Here is a 23,955-nt window from a genome sequence, read left to right as displayed (position 1 = left end):
GTAATTATTACATATTTACCATAAAATTTCAAAGCAAGTACTGCTGTATGTACCTGATACTTTTTCATTGAGTTACTAATTAGGTTCAAAGTAAATTCCAGAAAAGTACTTGTACATATTTAATATTTACCTATAAAATTTTGAGTAAGTGCTGCTTTTTTATGGAATTGGCTAAATGTGTGCAAAGTATGTACTAGAAAATTGATAAGTACCACATATCACTGCTGTCAGAAGAAAACCTCCTATCTCCAATTGGATGTAAATGCATGGTTACCCTTTACGATTTGTGCAAATTTCATCATGGTTGAACCAAAACAGCCCAAAATGACTTGGAAAAAAGTCTGATTCCATTGACTTACATTAAATGTAAACTAGGTTTTTTTCCTTCTCCTGTAAAGTTACCATTTTGAAGATACGAGGTTTTGTTTCCAGGCAACAGCGATATTTACCCAGTAAATACTAGTTACATAATGTACTATGAATTAAAGTGGGAAAAAAATGTCTTTTCTATGTGTTCACTGTCGCAGTTGTAGTGTTGACTTATTTTCATTTTTTTCAGCACAACTGGATATGTAATAATAAAACTTTTGGGATAATAATAATGATGATTATAATTATGATTATGCCTTTATATGTACTGGATTAATAGTATAATCATTGGAAACCTCTAGAAATGGTTATACATATTAATAATCATTCTGTAAAATTTAGTTAAATTAATGCAAATTAAGACCAATTTAAGCAACATTAAGCACGGGTGGTGGGACGGGGTTTGCCGTTCGCCAGGCATGTGTTACGATTATTATTTTTAATAGTTATTTTTCTAATTTCTTTTTTGTGCTATAACTATTCAGGCTTATTTCCTCTAACTGTGTACAGGATTATGCAGCACCTCCATTCTAACAGGAAGCCAGTTACCCTCCCACTCTGAGATCTGCATGTTAATAATCTGATCCACAAAATACACATCGAGATTGAAGCTGGTAAGCAGTTTCCCAGCTGAAACATGAGGCCGGTTAGTATTAAATGCAGATAAGATGTAAAAGTAGAAGAAGTAAAATCCTGGCATGTGTTCCAGGAAGTTCTACGTTGTTATTCGGAAAGCTGAGTAGTGTAACTGAGACAACTTCCACTCCCCTCCCAAACTGCATTGAGTCACCCCCCTGAAGTCGTTTAACTCTTTAGGGGCCCTCAGCCTTCCTGTAATCCTGTCCGGCCCCGGACTCTTATTTATCAGACGTGTTCTCTGTTCAGAGGTCTGTAGAGGTTAGTGTTAGTGTTCATTTTCACTTAGAAAATCAACAAAACATGTCATTTGACTGGGAAGGCCCAGACTTTTCATTTGACTGTAATTACAGATACTGTTCACACAGTGTCCAACACCAACTATATTTCTTTCAAACCTGTGCTTCTATACACTGAGATATGTGCTTGTCTTTCGGAAATGACTATATATATATATATATATATATATAATACTGTGCAAAAGTTTTAGGCACCTGAGCAAATTTTTCAACAATTGACCTCAGCAGTGAGTTTATCACAATATACATTAGAATAAAGTCATAATCATATATATAATCATTACTGAAATATATTCTATACATTTTGTTTTTTTAAATATTAACACTTTTCTCAGCAAATAAACACAAACTACACAAATAAATTGATTTTGAATATGTGTTTTGGGTGCCTAAGACTTTCACACTGTATTCATAGACAGAAAACTCTGAATATATGGACTGAAACAATGAAACCTGAGAATATGGGTTGAGGTGTGTTGTGGAGGCATTTGCGCCATGTTGTTTTCGATGTGAGACAGTATCCTGAGTCAGCACAAAATCTAGTAGCAGGGATCCTGAATAGTGAAGAGGTAATTAACACCCTGATGAACGGATGTACGAGCCAAAAACAATACTAGAAAGAAACAAGCCTTCCACCTCACAGGAGCAGCCAAGAGTGCTGTAATGGCACCTTCCTGGGTTGGGAGAGGGGTTGTAGGGATGGGGTATAGCTCACATACCGTCCAACTACGTTTGCAATATATTCGCTAACTAGCAATACCCCACGCAAAACCCTTGGAGCTTTTCACGCGAACGGGCGAAAATTGTAGGTTGGGATTGTTGTGGGTGCTCCTGTGAGGTGGAAGGCAGGTTTCTGTCCACATTAACGTTTGCCTGATTAAGGAAAATTGCCAGGCCTCTTAATGAAAGAATGGGTCGGTCTCAGGAGCTCAGTGAATTCCAGCATGGTACTGTGATCAGACGCCACCTGTGCAAGTGGAAGTGATTGGGAACGACAGCATTTAAGTCACAAAGTGTTTTGCCACGTAAAATGACAGAGTGGGATCAGCGGATGCTGAGGGGCATAGTGCGCAGAGGTCACCGACTTTCTGCAGAGTCAATCACTACAGACCTCCAAACTTCATGTGGCCTTCAGATTAACTCAAGAACAGCATAGAGAGCTTCATGGAATGGGTTTCCATGGCTGAGCAGCTGCATCCAAGCCTTACATCACCAAGCGCAATGCAAAGCGTCAAATGCAGTGGTGTAAAGCACCGCCACTGGACTCTAGAGCAGTGGAGACGTGTTCTCTGGAGTGACCAATCACACTTCTCCATCTGGCAATCTGATGGACGAGTCTGGGTTTGGCGGTTGCCAGGAGACGGTACTTGTCTGACTGCATTGTGCAGAGTGTAAAGTTTGGTGGAGGGGGGATCATGGTGTGGGGCTGTTTTTCAGGACTTGGGCTCAGCCCCTTAGTTCCAGTGAAAGGAACTCTTAAAGCTTCAGCACCAAGAGATTTTAGACAATTTCATTCTCACAACTTTCCTTTTACTGATGCTGACCACAGAGGGGGCTGTAACACCAATGTCTCTGAATTTAAAGCATTTACACATAGCAAACTTAAGCCGGTCACACAGGACCCGATGGTGAATTATTAGTATTAATTAAAGTATTCAAAATGAATAATAATAATAATAATAATAATAATAAAGTGGGGGCATTAGTCAAATGGTACAAACTAGTTTTAGAATGAGGAGCACTTGGTGATTAACTCTGTAGAGATTGTTAATTACAAATCATTTACGATTGTCTGTAAATAATTTGGTTATTTAATTTAAAAAAGTTCTTTATTAGCTGTCAGAACTGTTGTGAGACAACAAACACATACATGGGTAAAGGATCTGAGTGATGCAGGACAAGTAGATATGGAAAAATGTAACAATGCAAAGAATAAAATGAACAAAGTGCAAAAATGGTAACACGACAATGGTAACAGCTACAGGTCAAAACAGGCAGAACTATTATAGTGGCTGAAACAAAAACAGGATTAGGACACTTCAGTTACAGTTTATTTGGAGTGGTCCTTTGCAGATGATCCAAAACTAAAAAAAATAAAATAAAATATCACCACAAGTTTAACACACACGTGTATTCCCACCAAAAACTTTTCCCTGAGAAATGCTGAATAAACTAAAGAGGTAAGCTTATTAATTATGAAAAAAACCATTTGAAGAGTTCATGTGTCTCTCTATAATCTTTGTGCCTTGCAATATAATCACAGGCACGACAAATCGGCAGGATAAACTCTTCATTCCAAACTTTGTAATGGGGGATCACAGACATGTATTTTCTCCAGTCAAAGTACTTTCTGTAAGCCTCATCGTCCTTGTCCAGTTTAAGGATATGTTCAGTCATTGCTGATGTATTAGGGAAGTCATCTCCATGAATGAACGCATCACCTGGAGCGAATTGTTCATAGTTTTCTCTTGGAGGTCCCAACACAATAGGCACAGTCCCTGCTGCAAATGGGCCATTTAACTTCTCAGTGATGTAGTCCTTGTGGATAGAATTCTCAAACGACAGGTAGAACTTACAGCTTTCCATGGTAGGGTAGTAATCTTCATCTTTCAGGCGTGATCCAGACATGTTTACATAAACATTCACTTTTATATATTTACTGAGCTCTTCATAGAACTTCATCCTGGTTCCTGTTCCAGTACCAGGGTCCATGTTGGACACAAACCAGCAGACGAGCTTGTCTTTCTTTGGAATCACAAAGTTCTCGTGTGGGGTTTTGCTGACGTCCACGTCGTACCTCACGGAGATGTCCGAATCCCGTCTGTAAGTGAGGGTGAGGTTGAAGATGTTTTCCAAACCTGCCTTTTGTCTAGTGTTGGTTGGTGATTCAAGGTTGAACCAAATCCATTTTTGAAAACGTGGACGAGGATCTTTGGGAAGATTGGACAGATCCTTTTTAATAGATTTGTGGGGCAAGAGAACAGCATCTGACTGGTTGTAGAGACTTCTGTCATCTGTCAGGTGGCACGAATCAATGTTGAACCTGTTTTTACACTCAATGGGGTCAAATTTAAAGTCGATGGTTTCAGGCCATTCCCACACTAGCAGGATGGGTTTTTCTGGCTCAGGGGCTGTGGTGTTGGTGGGAGTGGGAGTGCAGTTTTTATAAGTTGGTTGATCAAGGTAATAAATTGGTTGATCTTTGCAGCTTTGTCCAAAGTACCGGCAAAATATTACAGCTGCAACAAATCCCACTATCCAGCATGTGAACATTGGAATATAAAGCTGTGTCCCAGAACAGATAGGTGTTGTTTCCTTAAAAAAAAACAATAATAAAAAAAATGATAATCATTATTATTAGTAGTAAAAATCAGTTTATTATTTTTATTATTACAGTGTGTATAACAATATTTATATTTCTCAATTAAAAGAACCAAAGGCAGGAAATGGAAGCACACATTCCTGTCAGTATTCATGTTTCAGTGTCAGAATATTTACATTAAACAGACATGTACTCAGAAGTCATAACAAATAAATCCATCAAAGATTTTGAAAGAAATCTACAGCTATTTCAACCACCCCCCCCCCCCCCCCCCCCCCCCCAAAAAAAAAACCTCAGTCAAGGTTAGTATATAAATATATATTGGTATATAAAAAATATAAATACTTATCTTTTTACACATTTACATAGGTTAGTGTTCAGGTGGGCCACTCAACCCATATATTACACACACATGAGGATTAATCACAGCCTGAGTAGTTTAAGCAAACACTGTCAGTATATGTTACTCATCAACACAGTTACTCAGTGTCACGCGAAGAAACAGACTTCATCTCCCAGAATGCTCTGGGAGATCACATGACAGATCATGTGCCTGCAGACTCCATCTTAAAGAACTCTAACTCCCAAGAATCCATGGAAGATCACATGTTTTCCCAATGGTCCTCAGATTCTCAGTCCCCAGATTACTGACTCACTACACCTGTACACATTAGTCTGTTCAGAGTATTTAAGCCCGGGTTCCAGATAGACGCATTGCAAGGTGTTGCTATGTGATCACTGGGTGTTTACAGGCTGTCTTGTTGGCATGTCCTGCGTTTGGTACTCTGTCCTGCCATTACACTCAGAAACGGTTGAGAGGTTTTAAAAAATGTATCATATTTCAGCAAATACAGCTCTGACTCCCTCCTGTATTGATCTGGTCTCTGATCTAAATGCTAGATTAAGAGAAACACTTGACATTCTCACTCCAGTCAAATGGAAGAAAAACTTGCATACTCATAAATATCCAAGGATGAATGCAGAAATACGGCAGCTTAAGAGAAACTGTCATAAATCAGAGCATATGGAGGAAAACTAAGCTGTAGGTACATTACGATATTCTCAAAAAGCGAATCTCCACCTACAATAGTGCTATGAAAACATCCAGACAGTCCTCTCTTTAGTGGAACTAAGTCCTTTATTGCGCCATAGACTGACTAATTAACCCTAGCTTTCTCTAGTGTCTCATGGTGATTTATCTTCAAAAATGAAAGAGTTTTCAAAAGAGTTGCCAATTCATTTTCAATAAGTTTCAATAAATAAAAAAATAAGACTTAATAAGACAGGGCGTAGCTCAGCTGGCTGAAACAAGCGCCTATAACCTTCCTGATGTGCCATCTACATCAGTAATCTTTCTGTTATCAATAATCAGGAGCTTATAACTGTTATAAACAAATTACATTCATCCACCTGACCTTGATCCTGTTCCTACTGTTCACCTGATGATAGCTTTGATATATGTTCAAAGTGACGTTTGAACTACTGTAAATTGTTCCTTGTCAACAGAGAACAACAGAGAAACCTCTACTAAAAAGAGGAGCACATGTCATTCAAAACTGAATTATTTTAGTAAAATCCTAGAAAAAGCCCTAAAGAAAAGTCCTAGAAAAAGTTGTTTTCAACCAATTAAATGCGTATCTAAGATCAAACAGGTTATTTGAGAAGTTTCATTTAGGTTTTCTTTCTAATTAGAGTACTGAGACAGCACTGATCCGTGTTATGAATGACCTCATATGGCTCAGTTCTGATGCGCAAACGCCTCCTGTTCTAGTTTTATTGGATTTTAGTGCAGCGTTTGAAACTTTTTTTGAATACTGGGTAGGTCTCCCAGGCTCAGGTTTATAATGGTCTATATTATATTTAGTTCACGTGAAAATCATTCATCAAAAAAAGAAACTTTTCTTGTGGAGTCCCACAAGGTTCAGTTATAGGGCCTTTGCTTTTCTCTTTGTAAGTTACCTCTAAGTGACGTCATTAGGAAATATAACATCCGTTTTTAAAACTATGCTGATGACACACAATTAAACATTTCCATTCCTTCTAATAACCAACACTCTAAAGACAAGCTTACCAGCTGTGTGTCAGATCTTTCTCAGTGGATGTCACAAACTTTTCTACGTCCCAAAACAAAAACTGAAATATTGATCTTTGGTACTAAAACTCAAAGAACCTAAATGTACCTAATAAAGTGGCCAGTGAGTGTATTTTTGTGTATTAATTACCTCAGGTTTGCAGTATAACACTGAGATTCATGGCAGGAAACCTATCTCAGAAAAAAATCAGAGTACTTTGTGAAAGAAATTTGTGTGACAAAAAAATTTCAGTAATAAATCTGTGATAATTTGACCATTTGGATTTTCCTTCTGCACACAATACACACAAGCAGATGGTGCTGTTACCTCTGTGGATTGAAGGCTGTAGACGGGTGGCTGTCAGATGGGTGACAGATTTTAGATGTACTTCTGAACAACCACTTTTTGGTTGTACACAAGTATTTTAGCATCTCATTTTTTGAAGCAATACTGCTTGCTAATTTACTTGCTTGGTTAACTGATTGGTTATCAAGAGAAAGCAAGGTTAGTGAAGAAAGGAAAGATGCTACAAAATGTAAAAAAAAAAAAAGATTGAGGGGAAGCCCTGGTTGGTTTTTCTTCTAGAAGGCGAGGATATGTTTGATGGTCTGTGCTCTTCGCTTCCTGAAACACCGATTAAAAACCCAGTGTCACAGGGTGACTTGAGAGCAGGAGTTGACTGCACCTGGCAGGGGTGGGAATTCACTTGTTTTCCACAGGAACTGGTCAAGCGGTACAAGTGAAAAGGCAGTGTGAGGCAGTCGGAGAGAGAGAAGGGTGCATGTGAAAGTGGACGTTGAGCTACATGTGAGCGCAGAATGCAAAGGCTTCCACTGCAGACGGCAGCAGGGGGAAGAAACCACTGGCGAGTGTGAGCTTGATTGACTGGCCGACCAAAGGTGAGGGTCGCAGCTCTGTGGGTGCAGTGTGAGAGCGGCTGAGTTGAAGGAGGGGAGGTTCTCCAGCTCAAGTGGCAGAGCGAGGGAGAGAGGAGAGCTGGGCGCCACAGTGCAATGAGCGGCTGAGTTGAAGGAGGGGAGGTTCTCCAGCTCAAGTGGCGGAGCGAGGGAAAGAGGAGAGCTGGGCGCCACAGTGCAATGAGCTGCTGAGTTGAAGGAGGTGTGGCCCTCCAGCTCGAGTGGGGGAGTGAGGGAGAGGAGAGCTGGGCGCCACAGTGAGGTGAGCGGCTGAGTTGAAGGAGGTGTGGCCCTCCAGCTCGAGTGGGGGAGTGAGGGAGAGGAGAGCTGGGCGCCACAGTGTGGTGAGCGGCTGCAGCCAGCGGATTGAGGGGGGAAGCGTATTGAGGAACGAGGAAGGGTGAGAACGCTCACCCTTCCCCAAAGTTGAGTGCCCTCTCGTTGTAAACAGTAAGTTTGAGTGCTTAGTGTCCTAAGCTTGTTTGATTACATTTTTATTGTATTTATTAGAGGCTGTCTCCTAACCATTTAACTTTGATTTGTAGTTTTATACTAGTTCTACTTCCTCCAGTAAGACCTAACACCGATTTATTTGTGGTAGTGTAGGTGTGATTATTTGGGGATTTATGTGGTACTTGGCTTGTGAGTGGTGTGACGTAGTATGGGTTTTATTGGGAAGAACTGTATGTGGTGCCTTGACTGCATGCGAAGAGCTTGAAAGTGAGATTTTACTCAATTTTATTAAACTCAATTTTATTAAATGTTTTTATATATGCCAATCATTAAAAAAAAGAAAAAAAAAAGGTCTGAATGAAATGATGAAATGGTGTCGGATGAGATTCATGGCCAACAGGCATATAAGCTGTAATATTAGACTGATTTTTGGACCTTTTGGAAACATCTAACTGTGTTCAGTCTGAGACATGATTATCTGAGGGTCTCTAGAGGCTGATGTTGGCTTCCTAGTGCAGCGGTTACAGGCTAGCGCCCAACAAGCGGGCAGACTGAGCTGCATGAAATGGGGAATTTAAAAAGTTCCATAATATTATTGTCCATATGATCTCTCTTCACTATAGGAAGAGCAAACCGGAGTCTAACCAGAGCCAGTCTGAGTAACCCGGCCTCCCCCTGTTTCCCTGAGTGTAGATAAGCTGGCAGCTAACAGCTGCTTTCCTTTCACTGTGAAGGCTCAAATCTACTCCAGCATACCTGCCTTGTTTTATAAAATACACCGAACAGAGCACACACAGTTCCTACAATGATAATACTAATGGTGGAATAACGATCGGATACGTTTTTTGGTCAGTATTATAACGTAATAGACGTTTGATGGAGAAGCTCTTCTGTAGCAGAAGGAGCCTCTTCTGCTTGTACGATACGACCTACTGAGGATTCAGAGCTGCCCCAGTGTCACAGCACCTGACCCTGACAAAACTACAGCTGAAGCTGAATAATTACCGCAGATTAGTTAACTTTAGAGCCTTTTCAGCCACAGTCAGCTGGCCGCTCCGCTCCCCTGAGCAGTCCCGTTATGTTCTCGACACGCTTGAGTACAGCATGTCGGTTAAAGGAACTGCAGTTGATGAAAATGCTTTCATTTACAGCGTCCAACAGCTTCAGCAGACCTGCAGTGACTGGGCAGTAAACTTTCCTGCAGCTGGCTGTGAAGCAATAGACCATTATTCTCTGCTCTGAGTGTGGTTTGAACTTCCTCTCCCACAGAACTTGTGATCTGGAATCACCCATGAAGTGTCTGAACACCCTGAGCAGAGCACTTTGAGGGAACTACGAGAGTGACTTTAGTTAAAGTTCAGATTGAGCTTTGGATAGTAGTGCTAGCCTGCCCTCACCCGTTTTATTTTAGTCAAGAGCTCCGGTTTTCCGCTTTAGCCCCCTGCCTCGCCAGCCTCGCTAGAATACTAGGCTAACCCTCGTTAACCCGTTCTTTCGAAATGGCAGGGTGCTCAGCATGTGGCCGAGAAACGGGGTCTTTGAAGGTCGCGGCCCCGGAGATGATGAGACGCAGTGAATGGTAACACAGTTTACTGCGTTTGGGGCGGGACCAAAACATTTATCATACACAGACATAACAGTTCAGTTAAACTGAGGAACTTACAGAGGCTTGAGTTCTTGGTGCATAAGAACAGACAGAAGGCTTCTTCTTCTGCTTCTCTTTACTCCTCAGCTTTTTCGTCTTCCTCTGTGCTTTTTTCATCGTCCAGATGTTGCGATACAGTCACCCTTTTTTCTTTTTCCTTTAAAATCATAAATTCACTGTACAAAGACAGGACGGGTAGCAAAAAAGAGGGCAAAACATGTCTGGAAGAAAAACGGAAATATATTGGCTTCGGTGTGTCGTCTAGTGCTGTGTGTGTGTGTGTGTGTGTGTGTGTGTGTGGGTGTGGGTGTGGGTGTGTGTGTGTGAGGAAGCAGCTCTTGAGGCCGTTTCAGGAAAAGCTCAGCAGGAAGCCCTGTCCTAAACGAAGGTAAGCTGAGTGATTAGTGGTCTCTCATGCAGAGAGATAAGAGCGACAGCAGTCTACAGTCTTCCAGCTGCCATGCCGTCCAATAAAACCAGCACTTTAACTCTTCCATCAGGATTTGAAGGAAATAGTCAAGACTTACTTCACTGCTGTTTGTAATTCAGATCTGTAACGCTCTATAAAAGTGTCACCTTTATGGTGTCTTTTCAGCTAAAACTGGGCCTTGTTTGGTCATTTCTCAACTCAAACTGAAGCATTTTTTCACATTTTATGAAATCGGTGAGCCGTGTTTGAAGTCAGAAGTTTGATGCTATAATTTTGCACGGGAGCAACAAATTTAATGTAGATCCCAAGCAATGGAAGCTCTGTCTGTCACTTAGTGTTGCGCAACCCTCATGAATAAATTATCCCACACTATGTTAGGTTGTCTCCAGCACCCCCCACAACCCTAAGGGAGAAGCGGCTTTGAAAGTGTGTGTGTGTGTGTGTGTGTGTGTGCGTGTGTGTGTGTGTGTGTGTGTGCTGTGTTTGGGTGGGTGTGTCACTCACTGTCTGTCATATTGTGGCAAATTTACTGTCAAAATTAAACATTTGAAACGTAACAATTTAAGAAGTCCAGGTTTCATGGGAAGAGAGACACTACTACCACTAATAATAATAATAATAATAACAATAATAATAATAATAGATCAAGTAGTACTGAAAACAGATAAACACAGTAGTTTGAGGAAACATACGCCAAAAGTATTCGCTCGTCTGGCTTCACGCACATATGAACTTGAGTGATATCCCATTCTTAATCCATAGGGCTTAATATGATGTTGCCCCACCCTTTGCAGCTATAACAGCTTCAACTCTTCTGGAAAGGCCATCCACAAGGGCTAGGAGTGTGTTTATGGAAATTTCTGACCGTTCTTCCAGAAGCACATTCGTGAGGTCAGACACTGATGTTGGATGAGAAGGCCTGGCTCTCAGTCTCCTAAGTAAGTCCTAACTAAGGGGCTGAGCCCAACTCCTGAAAAACATCCCCACACTAAAATCCCCTCCACCAAACTTTACACTTGGCCCAATGCAGTCAGACACGGTACCACGCTGGAGCTCCTGAGAGCGACCCATTCTTTCACTAATGTCTGTAGAAGTAGTCTGCAGGCCTAGGGGCTCGGCGTTACACACCTGTGGCCATGGAAGTGACTGGAACACCTGAATTCAATGATTAGGATGGGTGAGTAAATACTTTTGGAAATATAGTGTATGTACATAAGGTTGTTTACAACTGCAGTGTGTAGTATTTTTGTGTGTGGTGTGTGTATGTGTTGTGACAGACTTATTATGAAATGAACAGTATATGTTTATGAAATTAACAGACACCTCATTCCAAAAAGTTTTATGAATTAACACAAGAAAACAAACAAATGTATAATTGTTTCCAACGTGCATTGTGATGTTACATTAAAATGAAACAACATGGGTAAATTCCATGAAGTATCTTCAGATGGGTTTATTTTACTGTATTGAGCACAAAATATCTTTTATGCATTGGTAAGCAAGACAAATCCCTTCTCCATTTAAGAGCTCAGCTTTGAGCTTTGAGATATAACGATAATAACGAGTCCGACATTGTGCCAGATATCTCGCGCCCGGATGGATGGATGGATGGATGGATGGATGGATGGATGGATGGATGGATAGATAGATAGATAGATAGATAGATAGATAGATAGATAGATAGATAGATAGATAGATAGATAGATAGATAGATAGATAGATGTTTGTTGATTCTCTGAAGAACTACTTGCCTAAACTGCTTATTACAAGAGGCCTAATTTTGACTGCCTTCTTTACCAACATCTCAGTCTCTACTCAAGAGCTCAGTAACTTGTGGCTTTGACTTTGTGCTTTAAACGTTGCCTATTTCATCTGATACGATTTTTGAGCTTAAATTCTTTGTCAGTGTATGTTTAATCTGTTGCTGTATATTATCATTAATATTTTATGTCTTTTTTTCTGTTTTCTTTTTCTTTACAGTAAAGAACAGACAAGCCAGAATGAAGCTGAGGGAACACTATATTAATAGATTTATTCACAGATTCACAGATACAAAAATATTTGGTTAATACAGTACTGTGCCTTTTCTGTTTAAAACAGTAAGTTCATAGAAAACATTCACTTAGCAGATCATTTCTCAGTAGCCTCCGTAGCCGAATACCGTACTATTCAGTATTCAGTGTGTCCACTCTTTACCTTTATTACTGCTTCCATTTTTTTTCCAAAGGCTTGCTTTGAGTGTTTCAAAGAAACATCCAACGTTCAGTCTTAAAAGCTGGCTGCATTTTCTGCTTTTGACAATCCAAGCAGTGCCAAATGCATTGAGATCTTGAGATCAGGGGTGGTCAGTCCAGACCTGGGGTGGTCAGAGCGCTAGCAGCTTCTTTGTTAGATTTTTTATCACTTTTTTCTTCTGAAGTTCTTAAAATTAAACTAGCATTGTTCATTTTATAAACATCAAATATTGCAGGAGATGCTGTCTGTGTCTGTGGCTCAGCCTTGAGAGGAAGCGACTCTTGAGGCCGTTTCAGGAAAAGCTCAGCAGGAAGCCCTGTCCTAAACGAAGGTAAGCTGAGTGATTAGTGGTCTTTCATGCAGAGAGATAAGAGCGACAGCAGTCTACAGTCTTCCAGCTGCCATGCCGTCCAATAAAACCAGCACTTTAACTCTTCCATCAGGATTTGAAGGAAATAGTCAAGACTTACTTCACTGCTGTTTTGAGCCGTGAAGTCAGAAGTTTGATGCTATAATTTTGCACGGGAGCAACAAATTTAATGTAGATCCCAAGCAATGGAAGCTCTGTCTGTCACTTAGTGTTGCGCAACCCTCATGAATAAATTATCCCACACTATGTTAGGTTGTCTCCAGCACCCCCCACAACCCTAAGGAAGAAGCGGCTTTGAAAATGTGTGTGTGTGTGTGTGTGTGTGTGTGTGTGTGTGTGTGTGTGTGTGTTCTCATGGGAATTACATTGTCGCCTCCCTCATATTAGTGAATTATCATTTCGCAGTTCTGCAGCTGTAGTTATTAATCAACCTTTATTTAAACGGTAACACTTTACTTTGGGTGTTTACATCGTAACATCTTACAGAAACATAGATCAGCAGGAATAAAGTATAAATTTTTTTTTACATGATATTAATATGGACTACTATGTCATTTTACTGACAGACCTTTTTCAAAATAAAGGTCCTAAAATGTATTTTAAAATACTATATTATTACTATATTATTTTCACTAAAACACCTCGATTTTGGACAGCCAAAATAAAAAAGATCTTGCTTCATTCCTTTGGTACATTAAGCACTTTGACTATCTCTCTCTCTCTCTCTCTCTCTCTCTCTCTCTCTCTCTCTCTCTCTCTCTCTCTCATATATATATATATATGTATATATATATATATATATATACAACCCCAATTCCAATGAAGTTCGCGCGTTGTGTAAAATACAAATTAAAAACAGAATACGATGATTTGCAAACCCTTTTCAACCTACAATATTTAATGTTCAAACAGATAAACTTTATTGTTTTTTGCAAATATTCACTCATTTTAAATTTGATGACTGCAACACGTTCCAAAGAAGTTGGGACAGGGGCGTGTTTACCACTGTGTTACATCACCTTTCCTTTTAACAACACAGCGTTTGGGAACTGAGGACACTAATTGTTGAAGCTTTGTAGGTGGAATTCTTTCCCATTCTTGCTTGATGTACAACTTCAGTTGCTCGACAGTCCGGGGTCTCCGTTGTCGTATTTTGCGCTTCATAATGTGCCACACATTTTCAATGGGAGACCGGTCTGGACTGCAGGCAGGCCAGTCTAGTACCCGCACTCTTTTACTATGAAGCCACGCTGTTGTAACACGTGCAGAATGTGGCTTGGCATCGTCTTGCTGAAATAAGCAGGACGTCCCTGAAAAAGACGCTGCTTGGATGGCAGCAGATGTTGCTTCAAAACCTGTATGGACCTTTCAGCAGTAATGGTGCCTTCACAGATGTGCAAGTTACCCATGCCGTGGACACTAACGCACCCCCATGTGGGAATATCCGTTACAGAATGATGTCAGTTTTTAATGCAGTGCCACCTGAGGGATCGAGGTCTGTAGATGATGAAATCCATAAATTCCTTGCAACTGTTGGACTATTTGCTCACGCAGTTGTTCACAAAGTGGTGAACCTCGCCCCGTCCTCGCTTGTGAACGACTGAACCTTTCAGGGATGCTCCCTTTATACGCAATCATGACACTGACCTGTTTCCAATTAACCTGTTCACCTGTGGAATGTTCCAAACAGGTGTTTTTTGAGCATTCCTCAACTTTCACTTCCTCTTCAAAATTTTTTTGCCCCTGTCCCAACTTCTTTGGAACGTGTTGCAGGCATCAAATTCAAAATGAGTGAATATTTGCAAAAAACAATAAAGTTATATATTTTACCAATACCAATGCATACAAAATGAAGATTATCCCTCAGATGGACTAACAATTTCAAAATCCTCCATAAATTTTTTCATATGGAGATTGCCTTGGCCATGTGAGCACCAGTCTTAGAAACCAGAAACTTGTTTAGAAACCAGCCTTAATTGATTTTGGCTGTATGTTTAGAGTCATCGTCCTGATTGTTCTGATGAGATTGAATTCTCCTCTAATATCTCCCAGGTCATCCTGCATGTGTTTTCCATTGATCGCTCGCTTCTCTCTTACCTTCCCTTCCCTATCATTCGCCTTTGAGAAGTCTTGCATGGCACTCAATTAGCTGTGGTTCTATGAACTCTACACTTGTATATTTTCAAACCAGCTGTAATGAGTGGAATGTTTAAGGTCTTGGTTTGTCTCTGTTATCATTCTTGTGTTGCTTAATAATGAGGTCCCTGAAAACATTATGAAGCTTTCACCACCATGGACAATCACCACCTTATCCACATCTCATCTGACTCACTGATCCTACTGCACCTTCAGTCTTGCAAATCTGCACATATTGATTGACATCTTGTACATCTTGCATCCATATCCTGTACAATCTGGATGATTTCTATGTCAGTATCCTATCCCTGAGTACCTGCGTCTCATTTATTATCTACCTCAGACTAACTGAACATACAATGTGTACAACAGCAAATTTCATAGTTTTATTTCATTGACTTATTACTGTACAAATGTACATTGGAATAGTGCAGTACTAGTGTATATTGTGTATATGTGTATATTCAGAGTCGGTGTATATATATATATATATATATATATATATATATATATATATATATATATATATATCATTTTCTTCTTAGATATTTATATATTTTTTATATTTCAATTCTATGAGGGGGCTACGCACCTCACATTTTCACTCGCTTTCCACTTATGTGATGTGACAAACATGATTTGATTTGATTTGAAACTCCTTCGCCTTCACCATGATTGCTACATGTTGGATAATCTCTTCTCATACAATGTCATCATGTTTATAATGATGCCTAGATGCAATTGAACAAAAGCGTTTTAAACTTTTTTCCCCTATCAATTTATACATTAACAGTATGTCATAGTGAAACCGCATGAGCAAGTCTTTCTAAGTTGCTTAACAAATGAATACAACTTGAACCAAGATGTGATCATTCAGAAATGCAGTTTACACAGTGCTTTAGCTTCATCATTATCATTTGAGATCAAGAAGTAATTACACTGTGTTCTGTTGTTTTCAACACATTTTTTTTTTGGGCTATTTTCCTGTCCATGCTAAGTCTCAAGGGCGGGAGAGGACATGTGGCTTTCTCTGAAATGTGATTGGCCACCCTGGATGCCATTCCAAAACTTTGGCCATGTCATTGACTTCCACCAATGATGGTTGGGCAGATTTAATAAGAGAGCTGTTTTGCTATCGGCAATTGAACAACTATCCAGCCTCTCTCCGAGATATAATGGAATATAAAAAAATCATAAATCATAATCTGCATTCAGAATACAAAAGTTTAGTGTTCAGTATAGTAAGTAACAGTGAGTAACAGTATTCAGAATGCAGTTCCCTTTGACATGATGTTATGATACCCTGATGTGGGCAGCATTCAAATAAAATGACTCATTTTTCAATATTTATAAAATAGGTCCTCTTAAAAATAATACAGAGCTACTGGTTATGAAAAATACCACCTGTAGATATTGTGTGCTTGTTTATACTCTCTGTGTATGCCAATATATTCACAGGCATGACAAATGTATGTAATGAACTCCTGATTCCATATGATTAGATGAGGAGTTGCAGAGACGTGTTTTCTCCAGTCAAAGTATCGTCTGTAAGCCTCATCATCCTTGTCCAGTTGAAGTAGATGCTGGGCCAAGGCTGATGCATCAGGGAAGTCGTTCACATGAATGAACGAATCACCTGGAGCGAACTGTTCATAGTTTTCTCTTGAGGCTCCCAAAACAACAGGCACAGTCCCTACTGAAAGTGGGCCATTGAACTTCTCAGTGATGTAGTCCTTATGGATGGAATTCTCAAACGACAGGTAGAACTTACAGCTGGCCATGGTAGGGTAGTAATCTTCATCCTTCAAGTGCGATCCAGACATTTTTCCATAAATATTCACTTTTATATGTTTGCTTAAGTCTTCATAGTACTTCATCCTGGTTCCTGTTCCAGTACTGGGGTTGGTGTTGGACACAAACCAGCAGACGAGCTTGTCTTTCTTTGGAAGCTCAAACTTGTTTGGGGTTTTGCTGACGGTCAGTAGATTTCGCACAGAGATGTCAGCATCGCGTCTGTAACTAAGTGTCAGGTTGAAGAGGTTTTCCAGACCTGGAATTCTCTTAGTATTAGTTGGCGATTCGACGTGGAACCAGATCCACTTTTGAAAAGGAGGACGAGGGGATGGAGGAAGGTTGCTCAGATCCCAACTAATAGCTTTGTGGAAGATGAGAACCGCATCTGCCTGATTATACAGGCTTCTATCATCTGTCAGGTGACATCCATCAATGTTATAGAAGGTTTTGCAGTCACTGAAGTTCCACCTGTAGTTCTCAGGCCAGACCCACAGCAGTAAGGTGGGTTTTTCTGGCTGAGCAGTTGGAGGGGTGGTGGGAGCGGGATCACTGTTCTTTGGGATTTTGTCAGAATGTGGTTCAACATTGTGGGGATAAGGGATGGATGAGCAGTTCTGTGACATGTACTGCAAAAACAGCAAACATGTGCTAAATCCACCAAGCCAGCCTATGACTATTAGAAAATTCTGATGTATTCTAGATGAGGTAGGCATTGCTTCTGTAATGAGGAAACAAAAAGAATATGATTGAATTGATGCAGTGAAAGTTTTGAAACAGGTTACATCACAGAATTATGAAGTGATGAATGAATCATTCACAAAATTAGTGTTTCTTTTATTAACAAACACCTGATGGAAGTTATTTAAAGTGTTTATGGACATTTTAAACTACAATATCTACATCAATCTACATTGCCACGCATGGTAGGAGAAATTCAGTCTGTTCAAAGGTCACAGAAACATTGCCAAATCTCCACAAGTGTCATCATGCAAACCTCAAGTGTTCATACACTTAATACAATAAAACAAATTCTAAAGTTTGGAAACAACTTTAAGTTGTTTTGAGTCAAACAAATTAGAAAAAGTTCTTTACTTGGTAATGTATTCTTTTATACACAGAACAAAAATATAACAACACTTTTGTTTTTGCTCCCATTTTTCATGAGCTGAGCTCAAAGATCTTAGACTTTTTCTATTTACACAAAAAGCCTTTTTCTCTCAAATATTGGTCACAAATGTGTCTAAATCTGTGTTAGTGAGCACAGATCACTTCTCCTTTGCCAAGATAATCCATCCACCTCACAGGTGTGGCATATCAAGATACTGATTAGACAGCATGATTATTGCACAGGTGTGCCTTAGGCTGGCCACAATCAAAGGCCACTCTAAAATGTGCAGTTTGATCACACAGTACAGAGCCAAAGATGTCGCAAGTTTTGAGGGAGTGTGCAGTTGGCATGCTGGCTGCAGGAATGTCCACCAGAACTGTTGCCCGTGAACTGAACGTTCATTTCTCTACCATAAGCCGTCTCCAGAGAATTTGGCAGTACATCCAAACGCGACACAACCGCAGACCACGTGTAACCACACCAGCCCAGAACCTCCACATCCAGCATCTTCACCTTCAAGATCGTCTGAGACCAGCCACCTGGACAGCTGCTGCAACAATCGGTTTGCATAACCAAAGAATTTCAGCCCAAACTGTCAGAAACCGTCTCAGGGAAGCTCATCTGTATGCTCATCATCCTCATCGGGGTCTCCACCTGACTGCAGTTCGTCGTAACCGACTTGAGTGGGAAAATGCTCACATTTGACGGCACCTGGCACATTGGAGAGGTGTTCTCTTCACGGATGCATCCCAGCAAATGGCAGACTGCGTCTATGGCGTTGCGTGGGTGAGCAGTTTGCTGATGTAGTATAATGCCATTTATAAAGCCATACATAATTCTACATATTTACACTTTGTTCATGTTGAATCTTTTTATGACACATAATTATTCAACACTTTTTACATAAAATAATAGCCAATAGAACTCTTTCTTGATATTTCAGTGAATTTTTTTGAATATTTATTTGGAAATTGCCATCATATCCCTATCATAAAATTACCTTAGAAAGTCACACATATCCTGTTAACACCCAGAATTGAATCTCTTTAATGGCCAGGATCCAAAGTTTTATTACACACTCCTGTAACCTAAGAGTAGCTCAGTCAGTTTGCATTGAAGTCCCTGTAGTTACTCAATACTAAGACTTAGTATGTAATAAGCCTGGGATTTGGAGGGATTAAACATTATGATTTGAAAAAGTACAATGTGCAAATGTGCGTTTCTCTTTATTTAAGGTACACAGTTGGACACTGAAACTACTGTTGTACCTTTGAGGGTAAATTCACATTATTTATTTCTTGAGGAACAAAAATTGTACCTGCACAGAGCTCCTTTTTCTATACATTGTTAAATTGTTAGAGTTTATACATATGCTTAAATCATTGTTACCAAGTTAAAATGATTTCTGAGCACATTTATAATGGCTTATTGGGATCAATATTTGTGAGAAATCCAATTGTGGACTTCAAAAAGTGCTTTTTTTGAAGTGCTACAGTTTGTTAGCTTGTGCATTAACACTTGTGAATTAACCAGTGCAACTGGTCCAAAACCTCATCTACTGCTCTGATCATGCTTTTGCTCCAGGAATGTCATACAAATCACCCTTACTACATACTTAGTATCTACTTAGTATCTTAGTATCTCCCTTTTATGAGGTCTTTCCATTATTTCTGCTTCAAGTTGCAGTCCTTCTAGTTACTCTGCATAATGGTTGCCATTCTTTTACCCCGTTTATCACTGACATGGTAGTGGTATGTTAGTGTGTGTTGTACTGGTACAAATAAATTAGACTCAACCGTGTTGCTGGAGTTTTTGAACACTTACTATCCGCTCTATTAGACACACCTGTCTTCTTGGTCCACTTTCTAGATGTAAAGATAGAGATAATAGCTCATTTCTTTCTGAAAAGTTTGTGTTCGTTTTCCTCTGATTTTTCATCTGTGGCTATTTTCTGACCACAGAGTGCTGTTGGCCAAATAGTTTTGGTTAGTTTTGGTTTGCTCAATTTCAAGTTTAGTCAAAACTCAACTGTAGTTCCTCACCTCGGAATTGAAGCTATGCAAATGTTGGCAATGGTTACCATGGTGCCGAGGAAAACTGATGATTATCAAAGGAGAGGTGTTTTGGTGTATTGTTCATTCATGGCAGAAAAAACAGGAGGATGCTCTGCACTCTTTTACGTTTGCTATCTAAAACCGGGCTCATCTGTAATTCAACAACATCATGTTGGGCATCCTTGACTCAAATAATCGACATCCACTGAATTCACCACTGTAGTTGACAGCAAAAGTTGGGAAAATGTAACCCCACTGGAGCGATGGACTGCTTACCACTGCAGTCTGTGGAACGCTTTCACTTGCAGTTCCATTCAAAATAATGTAACATCCATTTTTCTGCTGTTCATCTACTGCAAACGTAAACACAACATAAGACTCCCATTAAGTCCCTAAGTTGGGGAACACATTTTACATTTTTAGATACCTGAACATGGAGGGCTATGATATTTATGTTTACGGCGTTTGGCAGATGCTCTTATCCAGACATTTTTTGCACAAGTAGGTGAAGGTATTGTTAGGAGTCTTGCCCAAGGACTCTTATTGGTATAGCGAAGGGTGCCTACCCAGTTGGGGATTGGACCCGAGGCTACAGAGGTGTTACCCACTACACTATACGAAAGTCACCAGGATCCAGTCTCTGCTCAGGATGGGGCAATTAAACAGTTGCATCACTCTAGAACTGGGAAAGTACACATTTCTATATCCAAACATAAGGACAAGGTAAATTTCCTTAGGCTGAGGTTAATATTCAACAATTTGGGTGGTGCAACTGTCTAGCTGCCTGATCATTAGGATACATCATATTATGAGTGCAAGTCCCAATTCTGGACATTTTACAGTAACACTTTCTATGAAGCAACATTAAGGAGAGAAACAGTTAAAACCAACTGCAGAGTCATTTTTTTGAATGTGGTGGTTTCAAAGCTGCCAATAGAAACAGACTAAAGTAAAAAGGTCTAAAAACCTCACAAGTGTTCCCTAAAATGTGGGATTACAGTGTAGTGACATTTCTGCTACATGTTTTTAAGTCATGAAATAATTAATTATCATGGGATTAGGGTTTACAATTATGCTGACAAAGCATTGTTGCTGAGTTATAAAGTTATAAGTGCATTTATACGCATTTTTATCTAAAACAAAAAAGGTTCATGTCCAATTTTTTTGCCAGTACATTGTACCTATTTTTTGCTACTACACTGAGAGAAACTCTGATAAGAACATCCATCTACTGTCACAGCTTACCGTAAAGCAAATAAAGCCACATCCCATCTGCACTCGACAACTCTTCAAGGCTGGTTCTGTGACAATTCTACACTAATGTGCAGCCTTTCTAGCCACTAGCTGTGGCTTCTAAATTGTTCTTAAATGGAATTGGTCTATTTTATCCTCGCACTTTTGTTCAGCCAGCCCAGACCAATCCTCCAGCCTCATTTGCTGAGTATATATTGACTTTTTTGCTTGTAAATGGCATGAGCTAATTTCATACATCACTTCTTTATCCATAACATTTTCCTTAAAGATGTTAACAAGAGGAGTTTCAAACTAGAATTTGTATAATAGCAGGCATTCATAAAAGACTGTCAGAGAGTAGGACTCTCAATAAAAGATAACAGGTAAAGCTAAAACCATACAGCCTTAGCCAGTCAAACACAGCTTTGATGTTCTAGCCAAGATTAATACTAAAGCTTATTTTAAGTATAGAGTTTAGTAAGCCTTAGTTAGCAGTCTTTCTAATGGTGAGGTAAAAATTCTTCGAAGGAAACTTACTGTGAATCATTGAGTGTCTTTCTTCTCAAAGGACTGGCTGACACAGGATGTCCGCCCGGGAAGCCCAACCCTTCAGCAAACATACAGTTATGACTTCACCTGACTGGCACCTACTGCACACTGAAGGGCCACCCTCCACTGTTCAGGGCTTTATCAGGTATCTTAGGGGGCCAAGCACCAAAGTAACTTGATACTGTACCATATATATATATATATATATATATATATATATATGTTGTAAACCCCATTTCCAAAAAAAGTTAGGACACTGTGCACACACATTTCAAAAAGGTTGGGACAGGGAGAAGAGTTGTTTATGGCTTGAGAAAGCAGGAAGAAGAAGTTTAGGAACCCAGTCATAGTCACTATGTGTCCGAGTCCTGGCCAGAGGGACCCAGAGTCCATCGCTTTGGTAAATAAATGTTTATTATTTCTGGGGAATCAGGCCGTTACTGAACTTTGGTTACCAACATTGACCAGCATTGAGACATTACAAGAAGAAGAGTATTCTCACAATTATACATATATCTATGAGTGATATATCACTGCTGTCGGAAGAAAACCTCGTATCTCCATTTTTGTCATTTTTCAGTTTTTGACATAATTTCAAAGGACCGGTTGATTTTTACATGGTATGTAAATTTCATGATGAATGGAGCAAAAGAAACAGCCCAAAATCGCTTGGAAAGATGTCTGGTTCCATTGACTTGCATTAAAACAACAGTATGTTTTTTCTTTCTCCTGTAAAGTTCTAATTTTGGAGATATGAGGTTTTCTTCCGATAACAGTGATATACGTGTGTATATAAACACATAATCCCATAAATATAATATATAAGGTATCTTATGTACTGTTAGAGTAAGCAGTTATGTGTTGTATTCTATATACAGTGAACAGTCTGTTGTATGGAAAGTAATGGAAGTTTATGTGGATCCATTTGTCTGATGGATTGCTTGTGTGTGTGTGTGTGTGTGTGTGTGTGTGTGTGTGTGTGTGTGTGTGTGTAGAGTTTGGACTGAGCTCATCTGCATTGTGTAACTCCAGATCTGAAAGCTAGCTTTTACCATTTAATTCAGAAAACTTTCTCTGTATTTTGTGCCATCATTTCCCAACATATAACCTACCTGGCAGTTGAAGGCGTTTCCGTTGAACTTTCTGTAGCAGTCCAGTATCATGAGTGTTCACTGACCACCTTTTTACTAGAAATAATGATTAGATATTTCACTATGTGAACCATTTTTATGTAAATTTGTCATTTTTTCTTGCCACTACTTTACCCAAGAGGAAAACACAGCACTTTGGATTTTGTGAGTTTGGCATTTCAGTTTTAGTTAAACCTTTTGGCAGTCTGCCCTGCAATGGACCTATCCATTCATCCGTCTTATGGGAATGGCTAAAATAGAAAAAAGTTACCAGTCCAGAGTCTGCATGCGAAAGTTCCAGCTCCAGAGTCGGTGACTGGACATCAGAAAGACCTCCAATTCACAACTTCAAAGAAACCTTGAGGCACTGTGATTTTTTGTGGCTTAGACAGAAACAACCCACTCTCTGTCACATGTGTTCCTCAAAACTGATCCTCCTTCCACATGGAGGAGTATGGGGTTCGTCTCACAGCACCAACCAGACCTTCCTTGTGATACTGGACATGAAATTCACATCCAAATAATGTCTATATCATGAAACTAGTGTGTCCCACAACTTTCCAGATCATTCCAACATCTCAGACATGACCGCACCGCTGGGAGACAACCTCAGTAGTTTTTGGCTTAGTTTTGCTGCATAGAAATAAACGGAAATATTTGTCGTTATGGAAAAATAGCCGTGAATCTACATCCCTGAGCACCGGTACAGTTTGGACAAAAAGTTCTAATGTTAAAGTTTTTCCACTGACGTAATTGATAAGTCTGCATTTTAACCAGGCTGTAAATAATATCCTCCTTTGTTCAATATAATCTGAGACTTCAGTGAAGATAATGGGCTAATAACATTAGAGGTTTAAGCTTTATAAGAGCTAAATAAGGCAAAATATCCCAGCTGTCAACCTGATGATCCAAATCCAAAAATGATCCATCTCCTCTCAGCTTGTACTGACACAGGTCTACAAATGTGCACTCGTTCTAGCTGCTAGCTATGACTTCTAAATTGTTCTTAAATGGAATTGGTCTATTTTATCCAGCCCAGGCCAATCCTCCAGCTTTGTTTGCTGAGCACATATTGACTTTTTCTTGCTTGCAGATGGCATGAACTAATTTCATGCTTTAGCTGTCTCTTTTCATAAGATCCCCCTCAGAGAAGCATTAAAGAGAAATGTATCAAGCTTTATCTGTTGGGGACGGTATTGATGG

At 39.7% G+C, this 23,955-nt stretch overlaps 2 protein-coding genes across 2 annotated transcripts; both read right to left on the bottom strand.

The window, feature by feature from the left end:
- Nucleotides 1–3,114: 3,114 nt before the first annotated feature.
- Nucleotides 3,115–9,974, bottom strand: LOC108440707 (4-galactosyl-N-acetylglucosaminide 3-alpha-L-fucosyltransferase 9-like). Its single transcript, XM_017719732.2, has 2 exons — nucleotides 9,732–9,974; nucleotides 3,115–4,619 (listed from the first exon to the last, which is right to left on the bottom strand). The coding sequence occupies exons 1-2, from the start codon at nucleotides 9,828–9,830 to the stop codon at nucleotides 3,498–3,500; spliced, it is 1,221 nt and encodes a 406-aa protein (XP_017575221.1). The 5' UTR covers nucleotides 9,831–9,974; the 3' UTR covers nucleotides 3,115–3,497.
- A 6,202-nt stretch (nucleotides 9,975–16,176) lies between these two features.
- On the bottom strand, nucleotides 16,177–17,391 carry LOC108440708 (4-galactosyl-N-acetylglucosaminide 3-alpha-L-fucosyltransferase 9-like). Its single transcript, XM_017719733.2, has one exon. The coding sequence runs from the start codon at nucleotides 17,389–17,391 to the stop codon at nucleotides 16,273–16,275; it is 1,119 nt and encodes a 372-aa protein (XP_017575222.1). The 3' UTR covers nucleotides 16,177–16,272.
- Nucleotides 17,392–23,955: the final 6,564 nt, after the last annotated feature.

Source organism: Pygocentrus nattereri, chromosome 5 (assembly GCF_015220715.1).
Source record: "Pygocentrus nattereri isolate fPygNat1 chromosome 5, fPygNat1.pri, whole genome shotgun sequence".
NCBI lineage: Eukaryota > Metazoa > Chordata > Actinopteri > Characiformes > Serrasalmidae > Pygocentrus > Pygocentrus nattereri.
Note: the sequence above shows the minus strand (reverse complement) of the source record. Positions and strands in the feature narration are given on the sequence as shown.

Excerpts from the sequence above, each read along its gene's own strand:
- LOC108440707 (XM_017719732.2), bottom strand. The coding sequence starts at position 9,830 with ATGAAAAAAGCACAGAGGAAGACGAAAAAGCTGAGGAGTAAAGAGAAG. Across the intron at positions 4,620-9,731 it reads CACCAAGAACTCAAGCCTCT|GAAACAACACCTATCTGTTC; the intron begins GTAAGTTCCTCA and ends TTTTTTTTTAAG.
- LOC108440708 (XM_017719733.2), bottom strand. The coding sequence starts at position 17,391 with ATGCCTACCTCATCTAGAATACATCAGAATTTTCTAATAGTCATAGGC.